Consider the following 10,641-nt stretch of genomic DNA (forward strand, 5'->3'; position numbering starts at 1 on the left):
CCAGTGTGTCAACCTCTTTGTGCATTGTGCTGCAAATCATTAAGAATTTATTGTGTTTTAGAGTTTGGTATTAAAAGCGCTGCCAGACCACACCTAAATAAGATCATAAAAGTCATTCTGATGAGCCAAAAACAATGTTCCTAAGACAAATTACACCAGAAGCTGTCATATTTTGCTCTTCTTTCATAACCTTTCGGTAAAAATAAAATCATGTAGACAAACTGAACTAAAGAGATTCCTTAAACTGTAGTTTTATGACTTTATAGTTTTATGACTTTATAGTTTTACTGACGTCACTGTTTGTCAGTTGACTCTCTGGCTCTTGATCCCTCAAGTGGCCAGCTTTGAAGTGAGCTCCATGTCTAACTTAAAAGTTCTTCCAGCCAAGAGAGATGAATGAGAACAGGACGGTGCTGCAATGGCAGCCTGATCTAAAACAATGGAAGTGTTGACCCCGGGTTCAGGCTCTGTCTGCAACCACATTTTCTGAGCCTCCAGATCTCCCATGAATTCAAACTTGCTTGAAAAACATGAATAAAAATTAAAGAAACATAAGAAGTAGATGTTTCTCTGGTGTGTGTCTGCCTTCTGTAGGACTTCACCATGACTCTGTACCTGCGTCACTACTGGAAGGACGAGAGGCTGGCGTTCCCGTCTGGAAACAACCAGAGCAGGACTTTTGACTCCCGGCTGGTGAAGAAGATCTGGGTTCCTGACGTCTTCTTCGTCCACTCCAAACGCTCCTTCATCCACGACACCACCATGGAGAACATCATGCTGCGGGTTTACCCTGATGGAAAAATCCTCTACAGCGTCAGGTAGAGGGCAGGTGTTCAGGTGGATGCAGAAGTGTTAAGCTGCAGAGAAGACGATGAAATCCTCTGAAGCTTAGTGCAGCCAATGTTTACTTTATTAAATGTATGTGGTGTCAGGAAAACATTGATTTATTAGGGTTTTTTCATATAATAAAATAAGTAAGTAATAATTATTTTTCCAAGCATCCCATCTTGCACTGTGCATGTCTGTAGCATCCCTTATGAACCAAGCGTCCCTTAAACTATTCAGAAGCCTCACTGATGGTTTAATATAATGACCAGGAATTTCATTAGGTGCACCTGTTCTACTGCTCATTGACCTGGACATCTGATCAGCCAATGACGTGACAGTAACTGTAACGTGGCAACCTGCTGAAGTTCAAACTGAGCATCAAAATGAGGAAGAACGGGATTTAAGTGGCTTTAAATGTGACATGAATGTGAATGTGAAGGTGATTGTCTGCAGAAGAGCATCACTGAATGCACAACACATCAAAGCTTGAAGCCGATGAGCTACAGCAGAAGAGAACCAGATCTGCTCAGCTCTGCCCAATGGGAAACTGAGGCTACAATTCACAGACAATAGGAAAAATATGGCTGGTCTGAGAAGTCTCAATTTCTGATGCAACATTCGGAAACAGCATAAATGTACAGATCAATCCATCTCTACAATGACCACATCTCTATGCATGGGATGTGTTAGAGCAGGAGATTTGCATCACAGATCTGCAGCCAGCTAATTTGCAGGAACAGCGGGAAGCTACCGTGTCAATAGCTTCACACAATTGGACCAAAATCTCTGAGGAACAAATTTCTGCCACGAATTACATTATTTTCTAATAAAAGGAGGTCTGGTATTAAGCAAAGTGTAACTATCTGAACTATCTGGTGAGTGTGTATCAGATGTGACAGCTAAAACTGACAAAACAGAAATTGTTGCAGCTAGGGAAAAAAAACTTCTAGATTCCTGCTTTAATCTTTGTTTCCCTGCCCTATTTTCACTTTTCTGACTCTACTTTGGTTTGCTTGAGTTTCTAGGGAGTAAACTGTAAGGAGGAACAGGTTGTCCAGGTCACAATAAACTTTATCTGGAGTGCAGGAACAGCTGCAGGGGAAGCTGTTTTATATCTGTGGGTGTGGGTGTTTCAGGGTCACTGTGACGGCTCTCTGCTCGATGGACTTCAGCAGCTTCCCTTTGGACACACAGAACTGCTCGCTGGAGTTGGAGAGCTGTAAGACACATTCAGTATATACACACAATAATAAAAACTTCACGTTCTTTAATCATAAAATAACACATAAATGAAAGGTGGATAATGTCAGCTGACCTCAGTTCTTGTCTTGCTTCTGTTTTCCATCTCCCTTTGTTTCTCTTTGTTTCTCACTGTAGACGCGTATAACGAGAATGACCTGATGCTTTACTGGAAGAATGGCAACGACTCTCTGAGGACGGATGAGATCGTATTGTCACAGTTCTTCATTGAGCATTTCCAAGCCTCCAGTGGCCTGGCTTTCTACAGCAGCACCGGTGTGTATAGCACAGGTTGTGTACCTGTAGCATCTGCGGGTACTCACGTTTAGAGACAAAACACAAGTCCTAGTACAGATCATTATGCTCTAAAGCAGGGGTCTCAAACTCCAGTCCTCAAGGACCGGTGTCCTGCAACTTTTCCATGTGTCCCTGCTGCAACACACCTGAATACAATTAGTAGGTCATTAGCAAGATTGTGTCATAAAATAATGGAAGTGGGAGCAGATTCATATTTAGTAGTCACAAACATATGGACACGTCTGTCTCTTTTCTTTTAGATATATTCTTTTAGATTAGAGTGCCTTTAGAGGCTTTTGGGATGAACAGGAACTCCAACCTTATCATCAAGTGTCACAGTTTGCTGAAAAGACTGAAGTTTTTCTGTCTCTCTTTGTCAGGCTGGTACAACCGTCTCTTCATAACCTTCATCCTGCGGAGGCATATCTTCTTCTTCATGCTGCAGACGTACTTCCCCACTATGCTGATGGTCGTCCTCTCCTGGGTCTCCTTCTGGATCGATAGACGGGCTGTTCCTGCAAGAGTGTCTCTGGGTATCATTCATTAACCAAATCCTAAGTACAACCACCACAAATCCCATTCTTTCTGCTCTCTCCTAGCTCTTTGACAACAGTTAAAGAGGCACACTAAACCTGTAAATAGTGCCGTTTGTTCTGTTCCTTCATTGGGGTGAAGCCTAATGACTTCAGTGATGCTCTAACATTTTATTTTACACCATCATTGATCTATTTTATCCTACACTCTGCAAAACAAATGATACTGCCAGGATAACATTTATATAAAACCTATTGCATCAATATCAATTTGACACAGTTGATGGATATTTTTGATATTTATTTTTGTTTTTCATCACATCTTATACAGAGTTATATAAACAACAGAAGACAGAAAAACAGGGCCAAGTTGAAGCAAGTGTATTTAGTTTGTTTTGTTTTGAGTCAAAGTGACAATATTAACAGGTGGAGTGCTAAGTTGATGCTAGCAAGCTCCACCTATAAGCTGTGTGAGTGAAATACCTGTTAATTAGTGCTAACAGACCAATTAAAAACTAGGATTTCACATACTCAGACTGAAGAACAAACATTATGGATGCTCTGTACTTCACAGCAAGTATTTTTTAAATAATTGTATTAAAATTCTCCAGCAGGCATGACGAACACAATCACAGTCCACAGGTTCATTTCAGTGACTCCAGCTGGTGGAGCCAAGGCTCAGCAGACGGTTACCACCTTACACCTCTGTGTGTCAGCACACCTGCTCATCAAAGTTATAACAGTAAATGGAGGAGTTCCAAAGAAATGTCACCCTCTGACGAGTTGCTGTAATCACGTGTATCTCTGCTGTAAAGGCTTTAACATGGCAGTCTGTGGAGGAGGATTCATTTTGAAGCCAGCCTCAATGCAAATTTAAAGAACTGCAGTTTTTGGCTTCTTGGTATCTACGCTCATGTCCAAAAACAAAACAAGAATAGCCAGTCTTCACCAAACATCACATGTTATTTGAAAGAATTTGAATGTCATGTGTGAAGTCTGTCTGTGTTTTCTCGTCCCCTGCAGGTATAACCACAGTGCTCACCATGTCCACCATCATCACAGGAGTGTCCGCCTCAATGCCTCAGGTAACAGCTGTATGTGAGAGTTCAGGAGGCCTATGTTGGCTCTGGGTGACCAAAACAGATGATCAGAAAGGAATTTAACAGCATATCAATGCCAATGTAAAATTTCTTTTAAATTTTTTGCATTTGCAGTATTTTTATTTACCTTGTGTGAAGCGAAATAGCCCAAAAGATCCTTCTTTGACTTAAACTGAACAAACTTAATCGTGGAAGAAAAGTGCAAAGATCAAGATCACATTTGGGAAATGAAAGTTTCATAATTTGTATAAACACGATGCCGTTTGCTATTTGCCATAATGCCATTTCCTAAATATGTGATAAAAGCAACAAAAATGTGTTATAAATTAATTTACAATATATACATTTTACAGCTTATCTTTAACATTGATAACACTAGAATTATGCAAAATGATGAGCTGGGAGGGCAATTTTGTCACTTTTTTCTATTTTGTAACTAAAGTAGGAGGATATACCATTGGCTGTTTTTGTTTTTAGGCTTTTTTATGAAGTCTGTTGAAACCCCATTTAAAAATAGTAACAAAGGAAAAAATAAGATTAGAATTAAAAATATAAATAGATAAATGACAAAGGCGTGAATCATATTAAATGTGGCCCTGTATATGTGAAAATGTGCGATGCTTTCCAGGTGTCGTACGTGAAAGCGGTGGACATCTACCTGTGGACCAGCTTCCTGTTTGTCTTCCTGTCTGTGATTGAATATGCAGCCGTGAACTACTGCACTACTCTGGAGGAGATGAGGAAGATGAAGAGGGGGAAGGTCAGCACAGGGGGGGAGGGGGATTATTACTGTGCAAAGAGCAAGGCAAAATTTTGCTTAATGTCTCACTCTAGTGGCCAATCAGGGCCATTACATATGCTGCACAGAACCCTCCAGCTGCATCTTGGATCTTTACTAAGATTTACTCAAACTTTGACATTTTCGTGCAAAGCGTGAGAGCCTTTTTGGAGCCAGAGTATCAATTTAATTCAATTTTATTTATACAGCGCCAAATCACAACAACAGTTGCCTCAAGATGCTTTATAGTGTAAGGTAGACCCTACAATGATACATAGAGAAAGACCCAGCAATCATAAGACCCTCTCTGGGCAAGCAGTTTAGCAACAGTGTGAAGGGAAAAACTCCCTTTTAATTGGAAGTAACCATTGGCTGCAACCTTCCCTTTCATGTGTGTGAAAAGTCACTCATTGAGTCAATAGGTTTCAAGCAAAGTGGCCTCTCAAAGCATTAAAAAAGTACTTCAGAAGGCGGAGCTGAAATCACTAATTTATTATTTGAGTTGTTTTAATCATAAATATCGAAAATTCAACCTAGCTTTTAAAATATGAAAGTTTCCAGCGGTTACTGTCTTCAGGAGGGTTTGGACTGTTGAAGGACTCAAGAGAAAAAGAATCGTCCTGGTGAAACACTGCCTCCTTGTGGCAAAAGCAAGCATTACGTTTTGCTGAGGAGTTTTACAAAAAATCTTTAAAAAGTCAAAAGTAGTTAAAAAGAAACTGCAGTCAGGTAACATTTCCTGTCACCTGCCCTCTACATTTCCTGTCATTTCAAAACATCCACAAGTTTTAAACTGCTTTGTGTTGTTGTTAGCTTTTTCAGTAAGTATCAGAATAATCTCTACATGTCATGTTGGAATTTGGATTTCTGTGTAAATTTTAAACAAAGACCATCAAGAAGCAATCCCCCTTTTTTTGAAGGATCATGTGAATTAAATGTCCGTGTCCACTGATGCATTAAAACTGCACATGTTTGATCACCACTCAAATCTGATTTAAAGAAATGATTAAAACGTTTGTCTTTGCCACAAAATTGAATTTTTAAGAGATTTCCCCCCTTGAAATTATATATTACACTTTGCTTTTAAAGATTAATCCTCAGATTATAATTCAAGATTTTTTGAGTGCCGGGTCTCTGTCGGTGAAATCTCTACCTGCTTGTTTCCTTTCTTTGCCTGTAAAGATCCCGTCCACCTTCAACGCCAGTCAAGCAATGGCCTTTGACGGGTGTTTCCACGACAACGATATTGAGCTGACTACATTCCCCCGTCTGGCACCCACCTTGACCTCTGACCCTCTGACATCGCCAACCCAAAGCTCAGACATGCGTCCCACGGAGGGGACTCGGCTTCGCCGGCAGCGGTCTGTACGTGAAAACGTGGACCTGCTGGTCAACAACAGCTACATGATCGACTCGTACTCTCGACTGGCCTTCCCTCTGTCCTACCTGCTCTTCAACACCATCTACTGGAGCATGTACTCCTGATCCAGCACCAAATACTCTACAAATTGAGTCTGAGTGCTGCAGAGGAGATTCCTCATCTCGACAGAGGTCCGAAGAGACTTCACTGAAATGGCTCTCGGTTAGAGGGGCCTCAGCTACATCCAGCTGATGTTCTTTGCTGAAGAGCTGAGATAAAAACCCTCGAGGACCCTCAGCCTGAGTACGAACTCTGTAATTGTGCATTTATCTCATCAGAGGGGCTTCAAATCCTGAGAGTCAGACTTTTTCTGTTTGGACGATTTGTACATGTCTTTTCTTTTTGTGCGTCATCGTAGCCTAAAGTTCAAAGTTCATATCAATATGTGCTATTGATATATGATATCTTTATCGATTTCTTTAGCTACAAGATATTAAATTAGACATAAACAGCGTGAATATGTGCTTTTTAAAATATCAGAACATCTGCACATGTTTGAACACTGTGATTGGAGCAAAGCAAACACTGTAAGTGTAATTTGGTGTGTTTCTTGATTAATTTCTATCTTGTTTGCAGTGTTGGAGTGTACGGGCAGAAATATTTAGCTCGATTCATTTTTATTTGAGAAAAGAATATGGCTCATTACACATTTGCATTAACAAGAAAATATTGTTAGGTACAACAGGTGGTGGCTGGGTAAAACAAGCAGTATAGTGTAAAGGGTTAAAAGCTGTATTTTGTTCACTTGTCCTAAACAATAAAACAGAAGTTTTATGTAAAGTTGTCAAAAGATCGATTTACGGGTTCTGCAAAAACTTGGTATTATGGTTGTACTTGAAAAAAAAATATGAACTATACTAACATTTAGAGTGTTTGAGCGTGCAGTCTTCTTCCTTAGGGACCACCTCAGCAAATCATCTGACTCATATCATCCTCCACTGTTGCACCAACCATGTCCTTCACCACCTACATGACTCTTCTCTGCAGCCTTCCTCTTGTCCTCCTGCCTGGCCGCTCCATCCTCCACATCCAATTTATACAGGGCCACAAACCAGTATATGCCTAGCGGAGACTCTAAGCTGATGAAAATGGAAAGGCAGTAAATTTCACAATATAGTAAGCATTTGTTGATATGATATTATACTCTATAGCTATATTAATCTAGGGCAGCCATAAACTGGTCACAGCCCATTTTGAAATCTGAAAAATGTCTACAGCCCACCTAACCCCTCGACCTCTACTGTGACATGATCTGATATCATGTTCCACATCATAACATATGCATTGTACAAAACGTTTGTGAAATTAACAGTAAAACTGTGTAAAATCTTGACATCAAAAAAGTGTAAATAGAAAAACAAAGCAAATGTTTAATTTACATCAATAGTTTCTAAATAATACCTTCTGTAAAATAATGAACCATACAAAACTGTTAATTTTACAGTAAGAATATATTTTAAAAATCGCGTCCTTGTTGAATTTACAGATTACTGCCATATAAACACTGAAAAATTGTCATTTAAAAATCAACACAAAACTGAAACTGCAACAAAATAATGTTAAAATTACATTTTTGACAGATTTTTTTAAATACACAAAGTGACTGTATTACATTTTATAAATTCATTCAAACTCATTTACAACATGGGCCACATACAGTCCACTTCAACTTTAAGTGGGCCAAACCAGGGAAACTACAATTTCCGTCAGTGTAAAGAAGATATTTGAGATATTGTAATATGACAAAAAACAGTTTTTCTACATGATAAAGAGATGCTGCTATAGTAGAAATATGTCAGCACGAGTCTTTAGGCTTAAACTGTAGTAAATAAATGTAAAAAATGACAGAAAATCAGTCATTTGATGTGCAACAGTGACTAAAACAATGTCTAAGATATTTAACCTTATTATAGACAACAAGTTTACAATCTGACGGTTTATGGTCTTAGATGCCTGTCCTCCATGGTTCTACAAATCATCAGCGCCCTCTTCCAGCACTGTGTCTGATCTCATGTTCAACACCATAACATATGTGATTATCTCCTTTTTTTCTTTGTCTGAATTATTTTGATCTTCTGACAGTTTGCTTGTTGAGGTTGGCATTAAGAGCCTTACTTGGGAGCTGACAGCCAACTGCTCTGTAAAAATTACAGGTTTGTGTATATAAGATCTTTCAAAACAAAATGAAAAAAAAAAAAACAAATAAAAGAGATTTTTTAAAAAAAAAGAAACAGCATACATTATAGCAACACTGATGCAGACATAAAATGGAAAAATAAAGAGGATTAAAAATGAAAAGCTATTTTTGACTTTTAAGGTTAAATATAAAAGGCAAATTTACATTTAAATTACACTATAGAAAAGTTTTTTAAAGGGTTTTTTGTTTGTGTATTTGTTAGTTTAAATTTCCCCCTAACCTCGCCCTTATCAGAACCAACTAAAACTTCAAATATTAGCCTAACCGAAATTTTATTAAGATAATAACTCTAAATATCACTTAGCTTTGCCTTGCAATTTTTTAAATTTTGTTTCATTTTTTCATTTATTTAGTTTTTGTCAATAGTTTAAATGTATATTTCATCCTTTTTTAAAATATCAAAATATGACAAAATACTATTATGAATAGGCATTATTATAATTTTTATATTTATATTCAGACGGATATTTAACAGTGATTACTTTAACAGTTGCATAAACATTTGGTGGGAGTGAGTTTATTGACGCGAATAAAAGTTTTTTCATTTTGTAAGCACGGTTTCCATGGCAGCCGCAAAGTTCACGGGGGCAAAATAACGTAAACCTGCGGAAGAAAATCCACCGAGAGCAGAGCAGAGAGGTAACAGGTGAGTTTCTGTGTCTCACACGAAGAAAACACCTCAGAGAGGCTGAGCTTATTTGTGTACAAGCTCCAGCAGTGTGACATTAACGAGGTTAAATATATATTTCATTGTTTTTATATCGAAATATGACTACATAGTATTATGAATCTGCATTATTATATTTTATATATTTATATTCAGATGAATATTTAACAGTGGTTACATTTCACAAATGCATAAGCATTTGATGAGAATATTAAAAACATATTTATTTTATGTCATACTGGCCGTTAGCACCTTAAACGTTAAAGTTAGCTTCACGGACGTTAACAATGGTTAACCGTTGTTAACGTCCACGGTTCGCGTTAAACGGATGAGACTCTGATCCCGGTTAACTTGACTTCCACCTGCAGAGGTGTGTGTCTTTAAAGGCCGGTGTAGTCAGTTTCATTCCGCCCATCGAGGCTGATTTGAGGCCGGAGCGCAGAAACGTAACGTCAACACGCCTATCTCTGAGACTTTTAGTTCTTATTTGGATCAAGGTTTAGCGCTAAGGTGTGTTCAAAGTGCTGCTTTTTATTAACTTGTTTCTCTAAAGTGCTAAAAACCCGTCTTAATTCAGCCAGAGCCCTTTTCCCTGAACCTTTTATGAGTTTGGGGATTTTTCTTTTTTGAGGCAGTGAGTATTAAATATGTGTGGGGATGTTGATGAAATGAAACACGTATCTTCTTAGAAAGTGGGGATTTGATCTACTTTTTATGGCCTTCTTCATCTGACACCGTTTAAGCAGAGATGTTGTTTTCTGATCATACTGTGATATGCATGTTTTGTCTAGTGGTATTTTGCTCTATCTGTTTTTGTTAGTATGAGCTCAAGGATGGGGTTTACACGGGACAGGATGGTTTTAATTATTTCAGTGTTTTAACTAGTGATTTATTTCTATTTGCAAAAGAAATGTCTGGAAATTTCAGTCTTTTTTTATTCAAAAGTTCAAAAATTGCCTCAGAATTTAGTGTGTGGAGGAAAAATAAGTCTAAAAGTGAATGAATTGGCCTTAAAAAATCTAGAAAATTCTTTGATATATGAAGCCAAAATTTCACAGCAATGATTTTATACATGACCAGGTTTTAAACTATAAACTTTTCAGGGAAATCAGAGGTGGCTGAGCAGAAAATGTTGTGAAAATGTGATGATTTGAGATGTAATGACCATCATCAGTTCAGATGTATTTATACAGCACCAACTGAGCAGTTGCCATGAGGTGCAACAACAATATTCATTTGGGTCTTTATACCCAATTAAGCAGCCCACTTATAAGCGATCACTTTTCACTTTGGTGGGAAGGAAGAACTCAGGGGGTGGCAGTGGTCTCCCATGACAAAGTGGAGGTTGTGGGGAAGGGAAAAAGAAAAAGGGGAGCGTAGGGAGGCAGGACAACGCACACTATGGGGGAGAGAGGACAAAAATGTAATGAAGAAAAATGAAGAAAACTCAGATCCACTGAGGGATTTCATTTTCAGGGTGTGTAGATTTTTTTTTCTCTACACAATTAGAAATAATTACAGTAGAAGAAGACAGACTCACCCATTTTTAAAGGTTTTCATTATTAAGTCATCCTGAGATCAG

General features: G+C 38.3%; 1 protein-coding gene across 1 annotated transcript in view; it reads left to right on the plus strand.

Annotated features, from left to right (window-relative positions):
• Window positions 1-6,975, plus strand: part of LOC134634038 (gamma-aminobutyric acid receptor subunit rho-3-like) — a 30,007-nt gene extending 23,032 nt beyond the window's left edge. Inside the window, exons 4-10 of the mRNA XM_063483069.1 lie at window positions 595-818; window positions 1,965-2,047; window positions 2,206-2,343; window positions 2,745-2,897; window positions 3,921-3,982; window positions 4,626-4,757; window positions 5,958-6,975. Coding sequence (XP_063339139.1) covers window positions 595-818; window positions 1,965-2,047; window positions 2,206-2,343; window positions 2,745-2,897; window positions 3,921-3,982; window positions 4,626-4,757; window positions 5,958-6,260 — 1,095 coding nt within the window. The 3' untranslated portion in view covers window positions 6,261-6,975. The remainder of the gene's footprint in view (window positions 1-594; window positions 819-1,964; window positions 2,048-2,205; window positions 2,344-2,744; window positions 2,898-3,920; window positions 3,983-4,625; window positions 4,758-5,957) is intronic.
• The last annotated feature ends 3,666 nt before the right edge of the window (window positions 6,976-10,641 follow it).

Source organism: Pelmatolapia mariae, linkage group LG9, assembly GCF_036321145.2.
Source record: "Pelmatolapia mariae isolate MD_Pm_ZW linkage group LG9, Pm_UMD_F_2, whole genome shotgun sequence".
Classification (NCBI taxonomy): Eukaryota; Metazoa; Chordata; class Actinopteri; order Cichliformes; family Cichlidae; genus Pelmatolapia; species Pelmatolapia mariae.